General features: G+C 34.2%; 1 protein-coding gene across 1 annotated transcript in view; it reads left to right on the top strand.

Moving 5' to 3' along the window:
- Positions 1–3,335: 3,335 nt before the first annotated feature.
- Positions 3,336–26,671, top strand: part of LOC132194247 (uncharacterized) — a 39,106-nt gene continuing 15,770 nt past the window's right edge. The window contains exons 1-3 of the mRNA XM_059615409.1: positions 3,336–3,482; positions 5,048–5,492; positions 15,580–15,683. Coding sequence (XP_059471392.1) covers positions 5,165–5,492; positions 15,580–15,683 — 432 coding nt within the window. The 5' untranslated portion in view covers positions 3,336–3,482; positions 5,048–5,164. The remainder of the gene's footprint in view (positions 3,483–5,047; positions 5,493–15,579; positions 15,684–26,671) is intronic.

Here is a 26,671-nt window from a genome sequence, read left to right as displayed (position 1 = left end):
TTTTATTTAGATGGTGCATTGTACGTACACTGCAACGACGAGGACAAAACGACCTTGCTGCAGCGTACGTGTTGTTTTCTCTATCCTGTACGTTATATTCCCTTCGATCTTTTTTTTTTGCCTGCTCAGCTTGAGTGGAACAAAACGGGCGATAATCTGTTGATGCAGAGAGAACGTTGCAGTGGCTATTAGCATTTTGCATGTTCTTTTATCTATCGCTCGATCCTTAGCTGTGTGTGAGAGTGAAACTCCTTGAAAGCAAAAGCTTATAGCTGATGATACGAGATAAGCAGTGATTTTTCGCTTTCGTTGCCAGAAGGACTTTATGCAAAATGCAAATGAAGTTAAAATTCAGCACTTTTTGGCTTCTGGATATTTAAATTCAATGCTTTTAAAGCACAAAGATACTTTAGAAGATGCAAATTTCAGTTGGATTTTGAATGAAAAACTAATAAATTGAGTAAAAATAAGCATAACGTTAAATTATTTTGGAGATGAAATTTAACTTTCAAATTAAATCGTGATGTTTTTTTTTATAATAAATTAAAGTCATTTTTGGTGAGTCTATTTATCAAAATTAATAATTTTTTAATTCTATAATAAAAAAGGCATGTAGCTGTTAAATTCTCATCAATTGGTTAATAATTTCAATTGACACACATTTATGATCAGAGCGACGCTTAAAAGGTTGATTAAGAATAAAACGTATAAATTGGATGTGAAGGTCGACCTTCATAAACAAGCTACTTTTTTGTGCTTATTATTAGAAATGGAAGATCGTGACCCTCCTTGAACTTAATGGCCAGAAATCAACAAACTGAGCGCCATTGCCATTGATTAAACATTTGCACGTGCGGATTCCATTCAGCTTTATTAACAGTCGCGGCCAACGCAGGCCTTGCCAAAATCACAATGAATTAATGTGTCCCCAGACGGCCCAGACAGAGTGTAAAGGTGGACCACTCTGTGTGATCAAATAGAAAGATATTGCGCGAAATTTGGTGAAGGCCGCAAATGTGAAGAAAAAAAAAACAAGTCTTATTTTTGCAAATCTTTGGAAGCTTCTAGAAGAATTAATTTTTATATCCGGAAAATTCTGAAATTGCAAATAATTCCAATTATTTCTTAATTTTTATATATAATTTAAAGTTTCAATATGATATTTTCCCCAAATTATTAACACGTCTTTTTGGCATAATCAAAAAATTGTTATTGCTGTCGCAAAACAAAGGTATCCTTAACCGCAAAAATCTTGCTGATTTAAAAATTTTAAATGATGCTTTTAGTCGTTTAATATTTATGTAACACCCCGTCAGCCGCTCTAGGCCATCTACATGGTTTATTACCTCAACACATACATTCAAAACTGAGAGTGTTTTTACGGGAACCAGTTTTTGGAATGCGATTAGGGCTAGGCCAGGCTGCCTTTTTCTGGTTATTTCTAAAGCAACTCATTTCCTACGGCAGAGAAGATGAGACGCGGATTGCTTTTTATTGTCATCACGGTGGCGCCAGGAATGCCCTGGGTGAGATGGTCAATAGATTAAAAAAGTTGAGAATAGGGAGGTGCATTCCGAAACAGTGGTTTGGGCGACATCCAAATAATTCATGGTGCGCTATCACGTGCACAGTGCGTTCACGCACCTCCGAATCACGTGATCCTGAAGTCTCGCATGTAAACAAATACACCGGCCGGCGTCTGTATAGACATCAAACAAATAAAAAGTAAAATCATGCAAATCCCTAAAAGCAAAAATTTTAACTAAAAATTTGCTGGTGATAAATAGAAAAGAAAAATATTGGCTGCAATGTTTTCCCTCTGATTTTATAGAAGTTCAGTTAATTTGATCCAATCTTTTAAATTTTTTTATTTTTTAGTTTATGCATCCCTGCAATTAATAACTTTGTTAGCTACAATTTTTAATAAAGGTGTTATGATTCGTAATGAAACAGTGACATTTGCTATAGCACACAAAGAAATATCAATTAATTATTGGTGTGACAAATTTCCTTTCATATTTTTGTTCTCCAAAGAAGATAAAAAAACTGATGTAATTTTTACTTTAAGTTGCTCAAAGTGAATAATAGGGAATGTTCAATTGTTTCATTTGTTATGCAAAGCAAAGATCATCTGTATTATTATATTACTTTAGCTTGTAATTACAGAGTCCAATAAAATCTGGTTGGATCTGCATTAAATCGGAGTAAAATTGTCTGCTCAACAACTTTTGATCTCTTGCGCTTTGTAGCCGGAAAGAAATATGATAATGAATCATTTGCTAGTTTTGTAAAATAAGATATAGATGAGTCGCAGTGCTTGCTTAAAAGAATGGAAATTACAACACAACTGATTTAGTGAGAAAATAGCATATTATGAAGAAAAATCAGCTATTTATAATTGATTTAATAATATAATAAATGTTCATGATGAATAAAGGAATTTTTATAAGCAAGTTTGAGCTGAAATATTATCTTGAGTAGTGAATAGCTAACACAAAATTTCATTTGAAAATAGTTCATAGCTACAGGCATACGCTTTGTCTATATAATAAATTTAGTTGCCTTTGTTGGGTTGACGATAAAATTAAAAAATAAAATAAAAATGGGTTAAATGTGAAATCAAATTTTTTTACATAAATAACTATGTAAAATCTAATAAATTATTTTATAATAAAAAATATTTCACAAAAGATAATTTAATTTTCTTTTGCTATGCAAAATAATTGCAATCGTAAATTATTTAAACTAAATATTAAAAAACAAATTTTTTTACACATCTTTTAGGAAATGTGTATGATCGTTTTTAATTTATTTAAAAAATTTTTGTTATTAACTCAGAAACCAATTTTAATTACCATCTAAAAAAAACAGGTTAAACAATTGTTACAATATTATTTTTATTCGAATTATAATTTTAGCATGACTTATTTACTACACCATCCACAAAGTCCAAAGCCGCCAGACGGAGTGGCTGATTCATTTTCAAGCGGAGACGGCGGCTCGAATTTGACGCGGCTCGGAATATTAGACGTTATTTTTTTATTTATACGAAACGGGAGTGAAAAGGTCAAAAGGATAATTTAATCGGTTGTATAATAGTAAAGGCGGAAATCCCTTTAGTCGGGACAGACGTGACTCAGGTCAGGATTTCAGGAAACTTCCAGGCCATGCAGGTCGGGCGTGATTCGTCCAGAAAACTCGTCGGTCCGCGGCAGGCAGCACGTGTGCGCCCAAATATACTCACGCGCGATTCAAATAGCCACTCACTAGGCCTACACACTACACTCGACTCCCTCGTTATGGGGCGGGGGGCCCGCCAGCATAAATACGGCCGCGGCTCATTATCGCGGACTCAGTCTGTGCTCGTCTTCCTGCAAGAGAGAACGCATTCTTTCTTCAGATCGCAGCAGCCGTCGCTGAGGGAGCAGCTTCTTCACCGGACCCACTGACACACTCAAATAATTCACCTCAACTTGCCAAGTGTGAGTAATTAAATAACCCTGTAATTTTAGTTGTGCAGGACTTTTTGTATATAAAACTTTGTTGAAATTAATGATATTTGTGATATTTACATGCTAAGAAGAATAATCCTATTTTCTAAATTTTATCTTAAAAACTGTATGTGTGTTTAAAGTTAAAAGGGTTAAAATTCGAATTTTTAATGTACAATTATTAAATTTTTTAAATAAGCAGGCATACAAAAGTAAGAGAGCGATTCAATTTTTAATTTGAATTTTGAAAGCGGGTTAATTTAGCCTAGGCCAGGTAAGCCAGGTTGAGCTATTTGATCGCCCTCATTTTTTGTTCTTTTTTTTTAATAAATGTAATAATAAAATCAATAGTTCCAGAAATCATTATTATCTTCTTGAAATGCTCCAAAGTATCCCATAGCATATTATTATTCAAAGTTAAATAGAATTAAATATCTAATGAATTGATTTCACTTTTTATATCGGTAACAAATTTTATCTTGTGAAAGATGCTGAAATAATTAGTTAAATTTATAATACGCTACTGAAAAATAGTGTAGAAGCCGGATATTAAGATTTTTACTTATTTCACAGACCGCACCTTGTTTTGTAACGTAAAAACTATTTTGAACGGCCGTAGAAATTCTTTCATTCATAACTTCTTAAAGGTACATAATTGAGCGCGCGGGGCCCTGAAGCATTATTCGTTAAAAATATATTTTTGTAGCAGTCAGTGTAAATAATAATCTCGTCGGCGAAATTGGAAATACCAGCAATAACAACATAATTTTTAATTAATAGCTGCTGTTAGACTTGTGATTAATTAAATCCTGTTATTGACACGAATCAAACAACACAACGTTATATTTCTCTCTTAATTTTAAGAAGGCATGTTTGCAGATTTGAGTACCTCTCATATAAGCCCTAAAATGCAATTTTACTTGTCTAAATTTTTACAAAATAGAATTTGTTCATATAGGACGTTTAATTAAAAAAATTTGTCTCTATTAATTTGTTGAGGATCTTGAAAAGGAATTTTTTTATTTAGCTTTAGTGCAGAATTAGGCTTTTATTTCTAAAATTAATTAATTAAATATTTGCAGGTCTGTTTAATATTACGTGGTCAACATTTGTATGCTATTTATTTCTTTATCTTATTCAATAAATAATGAAAATTTTCAATCTTTCATTTAGCTGAAAAGACGCTCTGAGGCCTCTGAGCCATAAAAGAGTTATGCAAATTGACTAAAATGTTCAGATTTTCATTTGTTTATAATATAAACAATATATTATGTAAATTTTTTCTTAAATCCTTTCCTCTTTTCCTGATTAGATGATCAGTTTTTTCTATTGCAATATTAAGCAAATTTTCCCTCTAGTTATATGAATAATATTATGTAATTTTTTATGTTTATGATATAATTTCCCAATTTTGTACTTTGTTCAGTTTGTGTTTAAACATAACTGTTGCAAGATAAGAAAAAGTAGCAAAAATGTAATTATAAACCATTTTAAATTTGAATTTATTTCAATAAAATTGTGATTACTAACGGCGAGTTTATTGATAATGATTGCAGGTGGTGATTGTGCAGTTGCAGCAGCAGTAGCGAGAGTGCAGCGAGGTTGAGCGGGGTGCCGTGCGTGGTGCACTTGTTCTTGCTTTTCCTCTTGAGAGTCTTCTGGAGCGGCGGGCGATGTCGATCGTATCGACTCTGGCGCTGCCGTGCGGCGGCGCCGACGCAATCCTGTGCACCACCGGCGGCAGGGGGTTGGTCGAGGGCGAGGGGTGGTGGGACGGCGTGCGGACGGCGGCCAGTGTGCTCGGGACCGCGCCGCAGGACACAGCCCCACACAGAGCAGCCCTCCAGTACAGCCAGCAGCGCGCCAGGCGAGCCCTCAGCTCGGCCATTCTGGGCCCGGCCCCGCACCTGAGGCTCCCGAAGCATCAGCCCCCTCAACTCAAGTCGAGCCCCACGCCGCCTGCGAACACTTTGGGGCCGCCTAGATCTCCACCCCAACGTGGTGAGTATCTCCGTCCGTCCGTTCACCCACCCCGCACAGCTCACATCCGCGCCCCTATTCTTTCGCCGTCCAAGCCGGCAAGTCGGGAAATCCACGTTTTTTTCCAACCCTTTCTTCCTCTGATTTTTCTCTGGGGATGTAATTCGCCGAAAAAACAGGGTGAACTGCGGTTTGGGGTCGTTTTATGAGACTTTTCATCGGGCCACGTGACCAGATGTTCGGTAAAGTGATGTCTGGAAAGGGATAAAAATTCTGAAAAATATTACAATAAAGTCAATTATACTAAAAAAATTGCCATTTCATACTGAAAGGAATAAAATTAACTAAAATGTTGATTATATTTAAAAAAGAAACATGACTATCAAAATTTAAAGCTTTTAGGAACTTTCACATCACTATCAAACATTTTGCTGAATCTTTCGAGAGTTTATCCGCCACAGTGTGCCGATAGTTATATAAGTCCTATTTTGATTGTCCTCAAATTTAAAATCAGTACTTTGTAAATGAATGAAAAGCTAATTTTTTAGTTGACCTTTGAATCATCTATAAATTTATTTAATTTTGTGAAAATTTTGCAGAGTGAAATCCATTTTCAAATAAATTTTGCAAAAAAAAATTTAATTTATGCTTAAAACCAGCTAGATAAATTTGCCATGAAAAGTAGATTTTTAAACTGAGCGAGATAAGTCTTTTTTATCAATCGTATGAAAATACTCGAGTTTCAAATTGTAAGGAGAAATTTTTAATTTTCTAAGTCCATAATTCAGTTTCTGTATTAAATACTAATTTTTCAGTAAAAATTTTAAAGCCAATTCCTTAATTTTTTAATATCCTTTTTCTTGATAATTTCTGGATATTAGTAATTTCGGAAACTTTATCATATAGTAAAAGTTGAATTATCCTCCTAGAAATATATCAGAATCAAAGTAAGGAATTGTTTTGGCACTTAAATTTTGGTAAGCACTAACAAACAGCATCTTTATTATTTTATTGTGTACTCACAATAAGAGGGATTGCCCGCGTGCAAAACAAATGAATAAAAAGATTGACAAACTTTGCCAAAAGTTCAGTCAAGAGTGAATAAGCACTCCTTGTACACACTGCGGCAAAAACTTTAGTCCAACTTCATTAAAAGTGGGACTTAATAATATCCATATTTGTCATTTCGCGAGAACTGGCACAAAAAACAAAAGGGAGTGGATAAAAGAAAAACCGCGGGGAATTTACGCAAATGAGATCGATAATCTTGAGTGGGCGGTCGTTGCTGAATCATGCAATTGACACGTGGAGCAGAAAAGCGTGCTGCTGCACATTATATTCGCGGTGGCGACGACGACAGCGGGGCGGCTCGCGACGGGCAGCCTCAATAGAAGAACAATGCGCGGCCCTCTTCTAGTCCCTCATCCATAATGGCAGCCTCTGCTTCAACAAAGCGACCCTCTGGCTTTTGCGCGAATTTATCTTTCGCTCGCGAAACTCGGCGTCGCGAAAACAGGTTGGCAAAAATGCCGTTTACGAAATGCTCTTTGATATTATAGGGTCGGGTCTACCCATTACGTGTTTTCTCGCTCGGAAAATTAATTGCTCGTAAACGCGGTCGGGCAAATATCTGCAATATTGCCGCAGAGTTGCAATGCCCTTAAGTCCTGGCCCAGCCAAGATTCCAGAGAAATGATAGGTTTATTTCTCGATATAACAAGCAGTTTCCTCTCTCGAAATATTTATATTTTACCGTCATTTTTACAATCTCTGGACCCTTTGGAAAATTACACTTTCTGTTGTTTCTGCGTAATCTTTTTACACTAAAATATATAGTCAAGCAGTAAAATGTTTATTTTTAAAGATATTATATTATAATTATCAAAGTTTTATTTAACATATTTAATTTTATATTTCTGTTATTTATAATTAAATATAATTTTTCAATTTTTTTTGGGATAGAAATTACAAATATTCAAACATAAATTTTTAATTTTTTTCTTCATACGTTAAAATAATTTATTTTTGTATTTATATACATTGCATTCTGTTGTAAAATTTATTGAACTGAAAATGCAAATTTATTTTTTCCTACTTTTTCTTTTTTTATTAATGAGGGTTGAGGGTTTAAAATTGGAATATGCGTCTAAACATCAAATAACTGGCTAACAGCATTTTATGACAAAATAATTACTTTGTTATTAATAAGTAAACTATGGAAAAAAATCTCGTCTGACTGGAGTGTTAAAACCAACACTGTAGCATAAAACGTAGGCAAATGATCGAAGAACTTTTTTTTGGTAAAGAAAAAGTTTTTTTTTTTAATTAGACGTGGAAAGAAATGAAAAATGCTTTCATATTTAATTGATACAAAATAATTTTATTTCTTACTTTCAATTAGTGGTAAATAAATAACATTTTCAGTTAAAGGAGAAAAAATAAAAAAAATTAATGCTAGAAATAAAAGCTGTTTCCCACTTTCTTTGTGACAAAAATTCTCAAATCAGCAATAAACCAAACAAATACTAAAAATTATTATTGCTATGCAACAAAAGGTATTAGAGACACCCTAACTATGATTGCGACCACAAACTCTGTCTAAATAAACGGTTCATGCGTGCCTTTTTCCCAAGCGTAATTATTTTATTTCGGTCTCTCTCTCCTTGGGCAAAATATTGACTCGCGCGCGTAAACATAAAAGCGACGCACGCGAAACTTGTCCCGAAAACACCGACTCGCGTTGCCACAGGCTGGGCGAAAAAAACGTAGGAAGCGAGAGTCAATTGAAAAGCAAACACGAGTTTGTGTGTACGTCGTCCATCTGACAGAGCAATTTGCGTCCCCCGGCCTACATGCCACGGTTCGCCTTTTCAAAGTTACGCGTGTTTGTTTGAATTGTGCACTGGCCAATAATTGGCACTAAACCTATGCTTCACTGGCATAAATAAGATTGTTTTAGGGGAAAGAAAAAATTAATGTTAAACATATTTTTAATTAATCGCTTATTTTTGAATGAATTGATTTTATTTAATCGCAGAAAATAATATTATATTTTTAAACACAATGTAATAACATTCAAATTTCAATACTGATTCTGGCAAAAATCAAATACTTGTCTAATTTTTATCTTAACAATGTATATTATGAGCCTTTCCCATTTCCTATCCACAGGAATTTAATATTTGAAAACTGCTATTTTATGAACAGCACCCGACTTGAGTAAGCTTTGTTGTGTTGTCCGTTCACTGGCGTATAGCAAAGTTTATATAGAGCAAACAACAACTTTCATTAAGTTACAGCAAGAGAGGGCAACTTTAAAAATTCACTCCAACTCCTGCGGTCATTCGGGGTGACTTTGATAAATTATTGACGGCGGCCCTTATTTTTCCAGACGCCAATAAAACCCATGCCTGACGAAAGGATTAAATTTTTAACACAATAAAAGAGAAACCCTTTTACTATTTAATTATTTTAATTTTATTTGTAAAAAAACACGATGTTTCTATATCCGATTTTTTTTCTTCAAAAACTACCCAATAATCTCATTAAAGCTGTTGGTTTGGAATTGAGAAAATTGCTATTATTTGTTTTCAGGATTGTGACTCGACCCGAAAATTACTGAAAATTTACTAATTCAGCATGAATTTTCACAAAATAAATAAATGAGATTGCACGCCTACTAATGAGTCCCTCCGTGTAAGGATAAACCGTGTTTATTTTTCACGGCTGCGATGTACATCAGAATTATTCCCCGAGGTGCAGAATTTGCGTTGCCGAGATGCTCACTCGACACATTATCGCGCCTTTGCGCTATCAATTTGAAAGCTATTAAAAATTGTAGCAAAGTTTTCATTCTTAATAATATTTTTAATAACTTGTTAGTATAATATATAAAACATAAAAAATACAATAAGGAATAAAAAAAAAATTAGATCAGCCCCTGAATTTGACGCTACAAGCATTATCAATACAGAATATTTATTTTATTTTATAGCTTTTATAAAATTTTGCAGTTTAATTTAATAATGGAGCGCTGAACATACTCAATTTTCATTTCTCTTTTTCTTGATAATGAATCCCGCAGATCTTCGGATAAAATATAAAATCGTCATTACTTTTGAAGTTATACATAAAAATTGGCATATTAATTTTATAAAAGTGACACTTTAAAAACGTAAAATAATAGATTATCCACATTCTAACCCATCCGTGAAATAAATCAAAATAATGTGGCAAATCCTAATTGGAAAAAGCCACAATTCATCCTCCTGTTTGCCACTTCACCGCCACTTTGATTAAAAGCGTTTTGCTGTCACTATAACGAATACATCTCTTTTTAGTCACACACGGTGCTCGGTGGGCAAATTGAGTGAGTCACGGCGACTCTCGTTGTTTTGCATGAAAACGATCGATACGATTAAAAACATGCAACTCGAGTGTCGCCGCGCACGGCGGGAGTAATGATGACCCTTTCCCCACTGTCCGGCGGCGCAGCATCGGACGCGAATTTCATTACACCCGTAGCAGTTGCCGGCGAGGTGAATTATTCAAGTAGTTGGGGAACTTTTGCTCCTCACCTCTCGGGCCGACTCTCCGAGGTTTCATCCATCATATCTGCCATGCTCGCATTTCTCGTCCGCTCAATTATTCATTTGCAACACGGGGCCAACAGATTTCAGCAGTAAAGTTGGGTTAACAAATCTTCTGGAAAAGTCCAAGTGTTTTTTTAGGAACCAGATTTCTTGTTATTCAATTATAAACCAGTATAATAAAATATGTTCCTATTTAATTTAATGTAAATTATTCAAAATTATTACTACATGCAAGGCATTCTCCTTTGAATTTTGATTATTTTTTTTAAACAGGGTGGTAACCAAAAATAATTATTCAATCAAAATAACTTATTATTATATTAAAGCTACAAAAAATAATTGTTTTAGACTTTAGACCCATTGAATCTGGAACCCAAAGTTCAATAGTAACTATAAAAAATTGACATTCAATTTTACATTGAATTACTATGCCGGATTAATGGTCGAAATTGAAATTACGGAAATCACAGTAGTTAGAATTAACATCATGCAGAGGAAGCAAGATTTTGTAAATTACAACCGAGTCTCCCTGGTTTACCGTAGAGCATAATTATTCTATAAAGAAAAAATCTACACTTTCTGATGCCTTACATTTAATTATGCACTAATTTAAATACATTATAATAATTTTGTATAATTATACATTTTTCATTTACATTTCAAATTATTATTTTATAAGACCGAATTAATATAAAATTTCATAATTTGTTTTCATTTAAGCAATTGTGAAAAGGTTTTAGCTGTGAAATTAAATTGCAAGAACTAAATACTGATATTAAACATAAATTATTATTGTATAACAATGCAAAGAAACCATAGCAGAGAGTTGTTTAATATTAATTTTATTCAAAAGAAATTTGATAAATATTATTAAAAGTCTATAACATTATGTTTCTATGGCTGCTTTATCATCTCTTCTGATCATATGTATTATGTGAATTATTAAAGAACCATTGGCGCTCTTTCCCATTCTCAATTGAGTCGATCATTCAAATGCAAGTTAAAAAAGCGACGACTTCTCGACTTCCAATTCTGACTGAGAGACGCACAAAGATGCCTTCCCCAGCGGATATCAAATTCATCTCTCATCTCCTCCTTTTGGATATATACATGTCCGTCCGTCTCTTCCGAGCAAAAATTTTGCATGAATTTTTTATTCATGAGAAGGAAAGACGACAGAGAGGCATCATTAGCGACGATATTGAATTCGCCGAACCGACGACGTCCTCTCTGCCCGGAATATGTAAAATTAAAGCGACCGCTGCTGCAGGCTAATCTGATTTGGATGCTGCTCGGCGCGGGGTAAAAATAATGTGGAAGGGCTACTGAGGCGCGAGCCGTAATTCTCGGGACTCGGGCAAAAAATATGGCATGGGATTAGCTTGATGAGCAAAAGCTAGACTAGGAGGAAGAGCGCGTCACTCTTATCTGCAAAACTTTGTTAGCTCTGAAATTTTATTTAAAAAATGAGCACATCATTAATGAAGACTTTAACTTAATGAGGCAAGCTCAAATTTCATGCGTTTCAATTTTTTTGGCGTTGGAATAATCATGATAAATTGTTGTCCCTCAATAGAGCATTTTTATAGAGTAAAAATTATAATTTGCAAATAAGAAAAAGTTCAAGAAGATAAGAAAAAAATTCTGCATATTCCATAGTGACAAAATTGTTAAGAAACCTCAATTAAAATTTTTCGTGAAAAATTAAAGAAGTTATTTTTCGGCCTCACATATTTTTTATCAGAATGACATTAAAGTAGATATTGTTAAATTATAAGTAACTTTAATCTTTCAATTTTCCTTATTAAAGGTGTTATATTGAGCTTTATTAAATATTTCGTTTTCAGCATTTTTTTCTGGCAAATAAAGCTAAAAAGTTGATCACATGATTTCCAATCTCTGCTACAAATCACTTATCACTTAATTATGAATGGAATGTCATTTTGATGCAGTGCAAAAACATCTGGCCTTGGACGCCATTTGCCAACCGATTACTAATTGATCTAATTTGGAAGCAATTAATTACCGGACGGTCGGTTTGATGCACCATGAGTAATAATCAAACGGGGGTCGCTTGCATGCTGGCCTAATTAGGGTTCATGTGGGGGCGACAGAAGCCTTGGCATGCATTTCCCGATCCTCTTGCAGGTGCAAACCACGGCCTTGCACGCGCTCTCATCTCCATATAATCTGCCCTCGTGTGCCCCATAGGCCGGTGCCAAATTCCAAAGGTGTGCCCTCTGAGTCTTGCATGACTGAAAATGAGAGCCATTTAATGAAAAGCCAATTCGAATTTGCATGCCGATGAGCGGACCGGCCCTTTTGCCGGCGTGGAAAATAAATTTGCACCGTGGCACGCGCAGGGAATTTAGATTTATCGGCCTTTAGGAAAAAATGAAAAAAAAAGAGGCAGAGAGCTGCTGTGCCCGCGCTTAACGTGTTTTCATAAATTTTCGTTAGGCTGGTCATGACTTGATTTGTAATTGCGATTGAAATCACGCAAGTTGTAAAATGGGCTATGTATGGAAAAAGTATGGATTATTTTCAAATTTAACTGTTATAATGTAAAATTTTATGAGTTTTCTCTATAACTTTTGATAATTCCTTTTTTTGTAAAATATTTTTTGAAAGTAAAATTTTTGCATTGTAAAATGATTGCAGGTTTTATTCTTGCAAATAGTTTTAGTGTATATATAAAGCCATATTATAAATTTGAATTTCACAGCATAAATTGTGTGAAAGAACTCTTAATTTATTATTATAATTATTTATTAATTTTTGAAATATTTGTATTGTTTTTGTCAATTATTTTACTGAAATCAAAAAACGTTATATTTAATATTAATTATATTTTTATAGAAATACAACAGTTTTATTATTTAATTTTAATTATTGGATTGCTAATTTTGTAATTAAAAATTTACATATTTATCAGCTTTTGTATAATAATAAGTGTTCTGTGTATTATGTACATGAATTTAAAATTACGAAATTAATAGTTTACCATTTCTTTTTGCTACGCTCTCTATTAATGAACATTAGCTGAATATTTTATTCAAATAAATCCAATATATTATTTGCAATAAAGTAATGTCATGCGGCAAACACCTCTTTCTATAGCATGCGCCTCACGTGAGTTCTAGTTAAGTCTGTCCGTCTGTCTTTCTGTCTTAAGTGCACAACAGCTTTTGCAAAACTGCAACAATAGATAGATTGATACAGTCCGCGTGTTTTGTTTTCTCGCCTGCCTGTCTAGATGAACATAATGTCTGTTTATAAACATATAACGTACACGTGAAAGCAGACAAGCGGCGGCACGACCGAAATAGCCAAAAACAAAACGCGAACAAAATATTGATTAGCGTGTTTTCGCTTCATTTGAATCCATACTGTTCGTGTCATCGACCATTATTCAAATACGAGAGGAGTTGATTTGATTTCGGTGGTGGGGTATTTGTGTATTGATACAGCCGGCTGAATATTGCGTGTCGGGAAAATTTGTTGTAGAAACGTTGGCAAAAAGGAGCAGTGTTGACAAATTGGGTTGGCGTTCGGGCAACTTCAGAAGTAAGCAATTCAAGGGACACTAAAACATCACAAATTAATTTGATGGTCACCAGAATTACTTTTGACATTTGATAATACAATACGCCATCAAAGATTAATTAATCTATGCAAAAACTACCATTATATCTTTAATGTGCAATTTAATTAGCGCCAACTTCAAAGAATAACAAGAACTGATATTTTTTGCTCATATTTTAATTTTTATCAATTATTGAAAATATAATTGAAAAGCATTGCATAATATGTTAAAAAATCGTTTTGATATGCTGAAAAAAAGTTAATAATTTTTTCCAACAATTTCGACAAACAAACTACAACTTTTTCATAAAATATACTAAGAAAACTATAAAGTAAATTTTATTTCTCAAGCGTTATCAAGAATAATTTAATGCTCAGCATAAATAATCATGCATCATAATTTTTGCATGAGTAAAAATAAATATCAGTTGATAAACTGCAAAGAAAAACACATTTAATTAAGACGAGTTAGGTAATTTTTCACCCTTTACGTTAGATAAAAAAAGGCAGTGTGTATGTAATCTTCTTCTATGTTCTTGCGTTAAATTATAAAAAACAGACGAAGCGTGCTTGGCGATAATGAAGCTGCCGTCGGGGTGCAAAGAGCAATGTCAGCAATGAGGAAATTGCTACTGTGTTACATCTCAGCCAGTCCGGACGACGACGTAATAACAATCGCGTGTTTTGATCATTAAGTACGATATCAGGTGAAAATGTCGATGATTGCTCGTCGCAAAGACAATTTGTTCAATATTTTGGCAAAAGTGTGTCAAACACAGAGAACAGATGTGTCTGCTGGGGTATCATTATTAGCTGCGAGAGATGATGCTGACATTGTTGAAAGCCGAGATAAAATTACACGCTGTGATCATCATTAGCGGAGTACGTTAGCATTGATTGCAGTGATGCAATAAACGGTATCAAATAATAAGCGTAGAGAAAAATATTTCAGATTTATAAAAGAAATTTTTCATATCTCGTGAACAATCTATTATTTTTTATTGTTGCTTATTTGTCCTATTGTTACATTAAATTTATTGAGTAAAAAAATGATTTGTTGGAAAAAACGGCATCACCAATAGCAAGAATTTTGCTGAAATTTCCGAGGTAAAAAAGACCATCCATTGCATTTAGCCTTGGTTGACTAAGTTTTTGTTCTTATCATCACTTATCACAAATTTTTCTATAGGTAGTCTTTGCAGAGGGTGATTTTTGGTCCTCTGAATTGTGGGCCAAAAAACTATTAAATTATTTCTTTTAAAAAAATTGGCTAGATTTACATAAATATGATGCACTTAATAGTAATTAGACCGACCTTATGAAGTACTTGGTGCTCTAATTCCTCTCGTCATTATTACAAGGAGAGAATTCACGGCATAGTAAGAGCGAAGAAGTTAACGTCGCTAATACCATAAAATTTACAACCGCACGCGACATTATTATTTCCCTGCGTTCCACTTTTGCCTCATACCCTTAATCAGGGGGGCATCATAATATAGCCGGGGCACGTGACGTCACACACCTGCCCTCCGCACAAGTCCAAAGCAAGAATCTCTGCATTGAGGCACCGCACACTTGCTTTTACGTGACCCGCCGGTCGTGATTCAGGTCACTTGATTTTCTCGCCCCCAGATAAGGCATGTGCGGTTTATTTATAATACATGCGGCCCGACGCTGTAAAAGAAAGAAGAAACGCCCATGTTTATCTATTTTGTTCCGACCTGCCTTTTTCCAAAATTATTATTTTTCCTTCCCACGTTGTTTGATTTTTCGCGCACGTCTGTATGCGGATATCGAATCACTTTGGCCCAAACTTTTGTTTTCCCAGCACTTCGGCGCGCACGTTCTTCGCCAAATTCAATAATCCCCGACTGAACTGGTGAATGAGATTCGCTCTATATAAATAATTGGATTGGTATTTTGTGTTGCAGAAATGGAAGTGGTGCCATATGGGAAAAACTTTCGCTTGGTTCCAGAAGACGAGCTGCCCGAACTCTTGGATTATTTATCGCAACATTTACCGCAATCACTCAAAGTAAGTCACGCATTTCAATTGTTATTGGGTGCACTCGTGAGTGCTGCAAACGGAAATCAAATGGAGATTTATGCAAACGGGCTGTCGAGACTAGGACAAAGTTTAGTTTGTTGCGTGTGACGTGACCATTTAGCGACGGGGCTCGAAATCGATTTCCACCCTTATTGGAATTTAGTTCACCCCGTCAGAGCAGCTTCCACCATCGCTCATTTCCAGTTACGGGAACCATTTCGACACTTCGAAAGGACCTAGATATGAGAGTTAACGTGATTAATGGGAAAAGTTATTTTGGTCGTAAGCATAATATTTAGTGATAATAAATTTTCATATTTATGTAGCTGAATAATTATGCAAATGAAATTTGATTCAATATCTACTTATAATTTGGCTCAATTCACTCAATAATTTATAAATAGTAAAATTTTTGTAAAATTTGTTCAATAAACCAGTTCATATATGAGGACTTATTGTAAAACAAAACTTACATTATCATCAATCATCAATACTGATTTATCAAATTAAAAAAACTCTACCAATAAGATTTCTGTATATTTTCTCTACGATCGATAAAATAATTAATTTTTTAATTTTTGTGTGGAGATAAATAGTGGATTGTCCAGACTGATTTCTTCAAAATCTCGTGAAAATAAGTTATGCTTTACAAGTAGTCTTCACTATAGGTTAAAAAATTTGGAAATCACTTGACGATTGAAAGATGCTCTGTTTTTTTTTTTTTTTTTTTTTTATTAAAGCAAACTAAGGATTTAAAATTTAAGATAACGTGTTGGCACTAAAAAAGATATTTATGATTCCCTGAATAATATATCTAATTTATTCAATTCGTGAGAATAGTTAGCTTTAAAACTCTTAATTACAAATTGTTTTTGATGTAGAAGTCAAAACGCTATTAGGTTACCAGCAACTAGTTCAATGAATTTTGTAATGTTTAATACATTATTTTAAATCCCACGGTATAACTCTCTATGCTCGCTTCGTTCATGGATCTCACATAATATGTTTCTTTTAATGCAACTTTGAAAAATACATAAATGTCCTTATTTGCTTCTTTATTTAGAGGTATAAAGATATAATTATTACCAGAATTTCCCGTTTCAGGATTAATTCATGATATTCTGACTTTAAATCCAACTTTAAAGTCATTGAGACAATCTTCAGTAAATTGAAATTAATTAAAAGGAAAGTTTTTTAACTTTGATGAAGTTACTATAATTTGTTTCTCATTAATTTTTTTAAATTATCCAACTTTCACAGAGAGAATACATAAACTTTATTAAAAATGATATCCATGAATTGCGGTGTTTTCTCTTCATTTGCATTAGGTTATGCCTGGGCGAGGTTTAAAAGCCCACGCTCTAATTTCTTCACAAACAAACCCTTTTGCTATGGTGCTATGCGCAGAGTTCAAATGAGGCTGCTTTTTTAGGCATGTACTTGCCATACACTTTATACATACACTGGCCAGCTCTGGGTGATTTCCCGCGTAGATTAGCCTGCCGAAAATTGTGCAGTGCCGCAGTCTCGGGGCTGATTTTACATAAGGCCCTGTCGTGCCGCGCTCGAGTTTTCTCTTTTCCTCCTCCGTGCAGACAAATGCGATAAAAACAGGCCGCGGAGAAAGAGCTCCGTAATAATGGTATTTGTCGCACAATGGCCGGAAGGAGAGAGGTGGCCACTCGGTTTGAGGTGTTCGTCAGCCACCGGGCCAAACACACACACTTTCCACCAAACCAACTGAAAGGGACTAGACAATGCTTCTAACTCGCGTCGAATTACATCAGAGGTCTGTGTGGCCCCGGGAAAGTGACCAGGACGATTCTTTTCGCTTTTGTTGACGATAGTTAACATGATAGACACGTTCCCATGTTGGAGAGTTAAAGAAATAGTGTAAAAAAACCTCCCTTAAAATTCTGGTAGATAAAATTAAGATATTTCCATTATTTCCTATAGTTTCAAATCAAACAAAATTTTAAATATTTAAGATCAAAAATGATTTTTTTTTAAACTTTTCAAGTTTTTCAACTATTTTTTAACCATGTATTTTTTTTATTTGCATATTATTTATTTGATTAATATTCAGAAGAGGTTTAATTTGAAGAAAATTACAGCGTCTCAAGTGGATGGTAAAAGACTATTTTAAAAATGGTTAATTTATCATCGTTGATTCTCCGCAAGATTCATTCACGTTTTTTAACCGTTGCAATAAAGAATCAGTTGGTTTTGGATTGTTTATTTTGTGAAGAAATTACACGTTTGAGGGTGAGTTTGAAGCAATTTAAATTTTTATTTACAGGTTTTTGGTTTTATAGAAAATTATCAAGTCGAACAAATACACCCCAAGAAATCCACCACCATCATTTTTATTTGCCTTTATGGTTGTAGATGATTGAATAGTTGGTTTGTATTCTTCGTTGCTCTTTTTTTTTAACAAATCTAATGAGACTTTAATTTATAATATGATACTCTGTTATGTACAATCGCAAGAAAAAAAAAGAAGTTATGTTAAAGATCAATCACATTTACAGTAGGGTGTAGGACGTAGTTATGTAAATATTAAGTTTGGCAAAAAAGTAGTATTAAATTTCACAAACTGTTTGTAATAATAAATATTTGCTATTATTTAAATAATTATTTATGTTTTATATTAGTAATATGATATAATTTATAATTTATGTAAAAACGTAAAACTATTTATCAAAAATTCTTAAAAACTTTGTCTCAAAATAATTAATTTTAAATTTTATCTTTTAAACATAACTTGTATGCTTTTATTATAAACTTTCAACAAAACAATTTTCCTTCCATGTACACCAGAACCTTTAACCTTTAGCATGTTTTGCGATTGAAATTTAAGATCCCTCTTAATATAAATAAAACACCGTGTGAACTTTTTGAGAACAAAACAAACCATCTCTTGAATCTGCGCGTCCTCACCCTGAGCGCTGCGGATCCGCATCGCGGCAGACGCGAGCAAAGTTGATATTTTGTATGTGGTGCTGTCGATTTCAATTTCAAGCGTTCCGCAGCACACACGTGAGCCGTTTTTGAAACCGTTCTCCACTCAAGGCCGCGGCGGGAAGGACGCCGATGCGGTGTTCCGCATTGGAGTCGGTCGGTCGGGGCTTGGCGTGTTTTCAGAGCTGCAAAGGTCACACTCCACATTTGCTCGCTCGCACATTTTGTGCCCAACGTTCGCCGTCTTGCGACTGCCGCAATGTGCATGCAGATGTTTGCCCCGCTTGTTTATTTCCGTCCGAATAGGAAACTCTTGAGTTGATCGATTAATGGACGCGAAGAAAAGTGGTGTGCGAGAAATTATGCCATTTGGGGCGGCCGCCACTCCTAAAGCCATTTGTCTCTCGCGTGGTCTGCGTGCGACTGATTTAAGGCGTTCTACTTATGCCATCATACTTATATTTCACATTTACGCCAGGGAAAGATTTTTAAATCAGTCAAAGTGCTTATATCATTCCAAATTGAAGTTCCCTTATTTTAAGAATCTATGTTTGAAATAACTTTTCCAAAAGAACAAAAAATATATTATATTCCATCATTTTTGCATAATTTTTGACAGGATAGAAATTTCAAAATTAAATGAAAATAGCATAAAGAATAAATGTTCCAATTACATTTAATAGCAGATTAAAAAAAAATGTAGTACATTTAAAATATATTTAAAAGTATTTCATTACCTCCAAGTCCCTTCTTATGGCTATTATAAATAACAAAAAATTAAAATATATTTAAAGGAATAATAATTTAACTAATGTTATAAAATAGTAGAAAAATATTTTTTTGCATTTTTTTAAGTTTAGAAATATTTAATTCAAATAAAAAATATTTTTTCATTAGAATTAATTTGCTTCATTTTTTTTACAAAATTGTAACTATTATTTGAAACATAAAAGAAAAATGTAACTATTTAATATATATTATTAATTTGTCCCTGCAAATAACAGTTTAATCTCAAAATCACTTTTCATTAAATTGTTGAATCATTTTGTATAATTAAATATTGAAAATGATGTTTTATTTGTGTTATATTTCATTTTACAATGGTGATATGTTATCATCATATGACAAATTTAATGTTTGTGAAAATTAAAAGCAACCTGCGCAGCGTAGGTGTCATACCGGTTGCATACTCACGATATCAGCTCCGTTTCCAGAGCTGCTGCTCGAGGGCAACGAAATTCGTCTGATCAACCATCCAAATTTTACGGCGAACGTGCCTAAAATATGACATTTTATAAGATACGAGTATACAAACCCCATCCAATAAAGTTTAAACTGCAAAACAACGCGAGTCGGATAACCTTTAAGCACCGCCAGACGCAATAAATAAATTCCCACAACGGCCCAAATAAAAAGCGCCGAGCGAAGCAAAATCGAACACACGGAAAACTTTCGTTCCTGCGCGCCGTAACAATAACTTTCGGCGTCGTTTCATGCGAAAAACTAATTTCGCCAAATATCGATAAAGTAAAGGAAATCTTTGAGAGAGAGAGACTCGAACTTGAAAATTGGTCTTCTTGGGTGCAACGGAGAATGCTATTATAAGACTGTGCACTCACTCACGCGAACGACCTTTTGCCGGGCTTATAGAATTAAAGACGCTGCGAATTAACGACGAGGCGGCGGTCGGCAACTGGTGCAAACATTCGTGTACGCAGAAATAAAAAAAAGCTGTTTGGCACTGCCAGGGCTTCCTTTTCATACACACCGTGTCGCGGCGAATAAAGTTCCCTCCTGCACCGCCACCGGACGTGTTGTTTCGATCTTTTTGTCGCACGTGAGTTTGCTGATGAAAAATGAGCCGGATTTGTAAATAGAATTTCACTCTCTGAGCGCTTCTGGAAAAGGGATTACTCACGAGAGAAGGGGAAACTTTTTTTGCTGAGATTTACGACACCTTTTGTAATCAAATACTCATTTTTCAAAATGTTAAAAGCACCAAAATTTTTTTAATTTTATCCCGTTGACTAAGGCGATGTTTTTTTAAACTATCCAAAGTTTTGAGAATTTCCATTGAACTTTTTGTTTTAAAATATGAAAACAATTGATGAATTTTATTCGCTTATATTTCATTTTTAAATGAGTTCAAGTCAATTAAATTCAAAGTAAGATAATTAAAATTATTCATGGATCACTCATTTAAAATATATTAAACTCCACTGCAACCTCAATTATTTAAACTTTTAAGTCTTGCGTAAAAAAAGATATATTAAATATTAACGTCTAAATAACTTAAATTTGTGAGTTTCTTTTCAACTAAAATACTTCCTTACACTTGCTTAATGTTAATTATTCTGTATTTTATTTCAAAGTTCTTTAAAGCATGTTTCTGGCGCACTTTTCAAAGCAAATTAACAAAGCAATCAAGCTAATTGTGCGTCTAATCGTGCATATTCTGCAGTCACACCATTCTTCACCCCTTTCAGAAGTGGCGTGAGGCAAAGTGCGCTGCGATAAATCACGTAGCAGGGAATTTATTTTTGCGAGCGTGTTCAATCGAATCGCTACCTGCGGCCACGATCCGGCCGATTCCCGCCCAGCAAAAAATATATATAAAACCCTGTGGGCGCCGCAAAATGGCAATCGGCACAACTGGTGCACTTTCCTGTTGCCGGCGCCCTCCTCTGGAGAAACAGTGATAAATTATGCGCGAACGTCGTCGCCGCAAATAATGCGAACGGCCTTGGTCCCTGGTAAACAATGGTTAGGGTTGAATGGGCTCAGCACGAGGGAGGAGCTTAAGCATTTTGAAAAAGGGCCTTTGTTGCCTTTTCGCGTGTCCTATTGTGAGGAGGCTGCCGCAGCTTCAAAGATTTAATCAGAGTAGCTTTTGCAATTTTATTTAGACTTTTTTTAATCGCAAAGGATATATTTTCTCTTTGATGAATTACCCAATTTTGTTTTGGAACTTGCAAGCCGTAAAAATTTGGAAAAAAATGCTGGTATAATTTTAACGTTTTTAAGAATTTCATAGAGCAGGAGGCAGGGCAACTTCTGCTATAAAGCGGCATGATTATGATTAGTTTTCGTTTAATTCAATTTTCTTATTCTCTTGATCACAAAAGTTAAAAGATTAAAAAAAAAAATCAAAATGAAGAAAGAATAAGCAGCCAGCCCTAGTGAACAACTTACTAAAACTCGTAGAACTAGAAAATGGCACCAGATTAAACTTATAATAATTAGAAATACAATAATTGCTTATTTTTTACGTCATTTATAATATTATTATGATAATAAAATTTTTTGGATCAGTTTGGAATTGGCAGAACTGAATTTTTGCTTATTATGCCGTTTTATTCCTTAAACGTCAGTCCAAATTCATAATAATTATGATATATCTATTAATAGTTTTACAAGTATTTAATTTAAATTTAAGCAAGATATTTTATAATTTATTATTAAAAAACTTCGTATGAACTGTAACATTTATAATGCAAAACAATCAAATTTATTTATTTTTTAATTGATAAACAATTAAAAGTAATTTTTTTATATTAATACAGGTTTTTTTTGTTATTATTTAGTTTGTTTACATTCAATTAATGTTGTTTTCATTATTAATAATAAATTTTTAAATAATAATATTACTTCATCAGCTTATACTCTGTCACATCTGCTTCATGTTAATAAATTAAATTCCTTTAGATTTGACTTCTCAATTTAGTAATTTAAAATTTAAGTATCTAATTTCATGCAAAAAAAAAAATACATGTCAATTCCAAATAAACAAATAAATGAAGTTGTAAATACTTGCGACAATGCTATTTTCTGATGACATTAATTCTGTTATACCTGATAAATTAAATTCAATTTTTCATCTTGGTACCTTAGAAATTTCACAATTTACATGCTTTGCAGCTCAATTAAGTCTAATTGAAAAAATCCATTGAACAAAGTTTGGGATTTTGAAATCTGTATCTGGAATAATAATTTTTTGCCTGTTTGATTTGCGTTGGCAGGCTGATGCACTCCCTCCCCACCAGGGAGCGTTTCCTTTCAAATATGTATTACGCGCCGCCAGAAATGTGAAGACGACTTTCATTTTGCCCATGGGAATTGTTGGCGTGTCTAATCCGGAGCTCAATACGTTATTGGCCGTGCTGGGCAGACTCTTGTAAACAACCGCCGGGCCAAATGCGACTAGACAAGTAGACAGTGCACTTAAATACACAATGAAAAGCGACTTTGCGACCGCAGATTTCTTACTGCTGATCGCCTGAAAATACGGTCTCGTCTGCAAAAGTTTTCGCAGTCATTTCGCACACGACTTTTCGCTTTAACGCGTCAGCTGCGGCAAGTTTTTTGGAGAGCAGAAGTTGAGGAGGTAAACCATCGATTGTCTGATCCTCAAGAAGGGGCAGTGCATATGACAAAAAGACGCCACCAAACTTGTCCTTTATAGATGAGAAAATGGATATTTAAGTTGTGGCTAATATTTAGAATTTAAACGATTTGTTGTCATCTTTTAAAAATTTAAGTTTATTACTGATATTTTCTTTTTAGTTAATAGCTATAATTAAATTTCTTTAAGGTGAATTTTTTATTAATTGTAATTAATATAACAAGAAATAGGTTGGTATTATTTCCATAATTCAATTTGATCCATAATAATTTTGTATCTAACATTTATTATAATTTCATAAAAAATGTGAACCTTTAATTAGAAAATATGAATTATTTTTAAATACAAATATCTTTTTCTTTCATGAATTCTCAACTTTTTAAATCCTAATATAGATGAAATTTTATTTCTGCAAAACGGATTTAATGCAGAAAATATTTTTTTTATCTTGGATGTGATATTTTAAATTTTCCGGCTAACGTTTCAAATGCCAATATTAAAGCCTCGCAAAAGATTTTTCCAAGGAATCGCACATATTTCATTCCTTTTGTGACAAAATATGCCAAAGGCGTTTGCAAACTGTCGACAGGCGTCCATCGATGACACTAAAGCTGGTGAAGATAGACAGCTAGTCCGACATGAGCTTCATCCCTTATATTTTATTCATGCCCAACTTGGACCTGCCATTCTTGTTGTTGCCTCAATTACGACGAAGGGCACACAAATATCCGTCGCTTTCCAACAAACGACTGGATCCCGCTTGAAAAACAAAGTGCTCTCTCCAGCCCAGATAATTTATTTTTTCTTTCTATTTTATATCTCGACACTGGACCGCCGGGTTGATTTATTCGAAGGAAGCGTCGGCGGCGCGGAAAGTGGCACGTTGTTATTATTGCGATAAAAGTAGCAAATGGCCGTTTTTTAAACGCTCCGAGCGGGTATTTTTTACTGCATGTTTTGCCACGTATGCTCCACAATGAGCATATTTCCACCAATTTCCACGTTCCCTGACGTGCCAAACAGAAACAAAAGAGAGTGCAAAAATTATTTTGTTAAACTGCTGATGTTTTTTAATGCAAAACATTTGAAATAATCTACGATGGTGAATACATACTTCAATTAAATTATTATGTGTTTTTATATAAATTAAAAATCAATTTTAAAGTCAACTAATTATTTATTTTAATTTTAAATTGTTTATTCTCAACTGCACTAAAATAAGGAGTGTTTCCTTTGCAAGTAAGTAAGTCTTATTTGCAAAATGATGCATGTAGGCTTAGGTATTTTACTTTAATTTGCAATTCCAAAACGTACATCCCACGAGGTAAATTTAAATTTATCCTCCAGAGCATCTATCTCGTTACCATTTGAAAGGGCAACGAAATTAGAAACTCATTTTGGCCCCGAAATGACAGAGGTCGCACGTGTAGGCGTGTTTTGGAAACGTGGCAAAGCGCCTCAGAGAATTCTTCCAGCTCAAGTGGCACTTCCAACGTAATCGATATGTTCCGCAGAGCGCGATGCGAATTTCCAATCATTACTGCTGTGGGCGGTTATTTCAAACGTAAATATTTATTTCCACAATTTTCCTCATTTTAACAACCGTTGGCATCACTGGGAAATTTCCTCCGGCGCTTATCACCGACTACATTTAGACACCCAGATCGATGGACATTCTTTTGTGTAACCGGCCTGGTGAGACCGACGCTCCTGGGCAAAGGTTTGCTCGGCATTTAAGGTCAGAGGTCAAATCGAAACAGGCAAACATCGTGGAAAGAAAACAAACTTTTAATTTTTTTATAATGCGGAAAACGTAAGAATATTTTTTAAAGAATAAATTTACGATCTAAAAAGTGCCATCTGAAATATGGAGCGCGTTTTTGGGCAAAAAGTTTGCTTAACTATTTTTTCTTTCAAGCTGCTTTCACTCACAATACTCGGAAACGAGGCAGCAGTCACTCTTTTGCATACAAACAAGTGGCGCGCAGACGGCAATTTTTCTCTGCCATTATTCGCAGAGAGCGTGCAGGAAAAAGGAGCTCTCGTCTTCAGACGGAGCATCAGAATTTTCACAATGGGGCTCGGCTACAGGTATGAAATGAGTCCTAACTTTTCTGCCGCTCGATTTGCATTTGAAATGGGGCACTTTAAAAATAGAACAAAATTACTTGTTGAAAATCCACTCCATTCAACTTTTATCAATAATATTTACCCTAATATCGAACAAACTTTTGAGCAGGTAGTTTTTCAAAACAAATTAGTTGCAAATTGTGTGTATGAATTTCTTTATTTGACCATTATGCATAAAGCTCAATATGAACACTGATCAGGAGACAACATTAGTTGAATATTGCATTAAAACCATACATCTAGTGAGTATAAATTTTTTATTTCATAAAATTAATATACCCTTTTTTTTGTTTCAATATATGAGGTTTTACTGAACTATAAGATCAAATTGTTTGCCTTGATTGAAACTTTTTAAAATTAATTAATAAATTTTTTTTAAATAATTATAATAAGCGTAATCTACAAATTAATTTTATTTTTAAAATAATGTTTATAAAATTAGATACCTTAAGTATTTAGTAAAATTAAATTAAAAGTTATATTTAGTTTAAAAACAGACATGTTCAAACCCGGTTTGTGATGCACGGCTTTCATCATTGTATTTGTAAAGATAAAACTTTCCATACTGCGAGAACAAATTGTGTATGTGAACTTTGTGATGAAAAGGAGATTTCCCAGTATCACCTCCTTAATTGTTCGAAAAGAGTAAAGTCTCTTACCGAATATGCTACACTAGATATAGATAAAACTTGAAACTTCAATTTCATTAATTTTAATTTTAGGTTTATATTATATAAATTATAGATCAATACATTTGTGTTTAATAAAGACAATAATTTTAAATATTTAGTGCAAATATTTAATTAAAAATCTTTTTCGCAAGCCTTGTTCTAATTAGGGACAGATTGAGCACAAAAGTTGGTGATTTTCGCGGTGGGGTGAGCAACAAAAATAAAGCGTGAGCCAGCACACTCCTCTAATTAGCAGGCCCTCAAAAGAGCGCCGACGACTCGTTGCTTTTTTCCTGTTCGGCTGACCTATTTTCGAATGCTCTCTCATTTGTACGTGTGTTTGTGTTTCATTCGCCAAGAGATGAAATATTAATTTGCTTCATAGCAGTGCGCTCTAAATATTTAACGTCGCGCATGAATGAACCCGCGGGCCAAAAAGTGCATTTTTCCTCCTTGACACTGCCGTTCAAATAGACTGTGTTATGCTGCGCCTGATATGCGGCGGAAGAAAACGAGGCATATGAAAATAAAAGTCGATTGAGTTGTAACTCTCTCTCTCTCTCTTTGTCGTTGGAAAGCTTATCCTGCTACATTACACATATGCATTCACTTGACGATTTTTCCAACTGCTGCAAGCACTCGATTCTTCCGACTCCGTGCTTTCTTTACTGGAGCGCGCAAGGCCACCGTTGAGTGCCATAAGCCATAATTGAGACTTTTTCAATCACCTCGTGGACACAAATCGTTATCAGAGTGTGCATTGCTTGTTGCTTCAATGGCCTATTCAATCACAGGTTTTGTCACCGATGGGA

Source organism: Neocloeon triangulifer, unplaced genomic scaffold (genome assembly GCF_031216515.1).
Source record: "Neocloeon triangulifer isolate White Clay Creek 2 clone unplaced genomic scaffold, ASM3121651v1 ptg000006l, whole genome shotgun sequence".
Classification (NCBI taxonomy): Eukaryota; Metazoa; Arthropoda; class Insecta; order Ephemeroptera; family Baetidae; genus Neocloeon; species Neocloeon triangulifer.
This window is presented reverse-complemented; position numbering and strand designations above follow the sequence as displayed.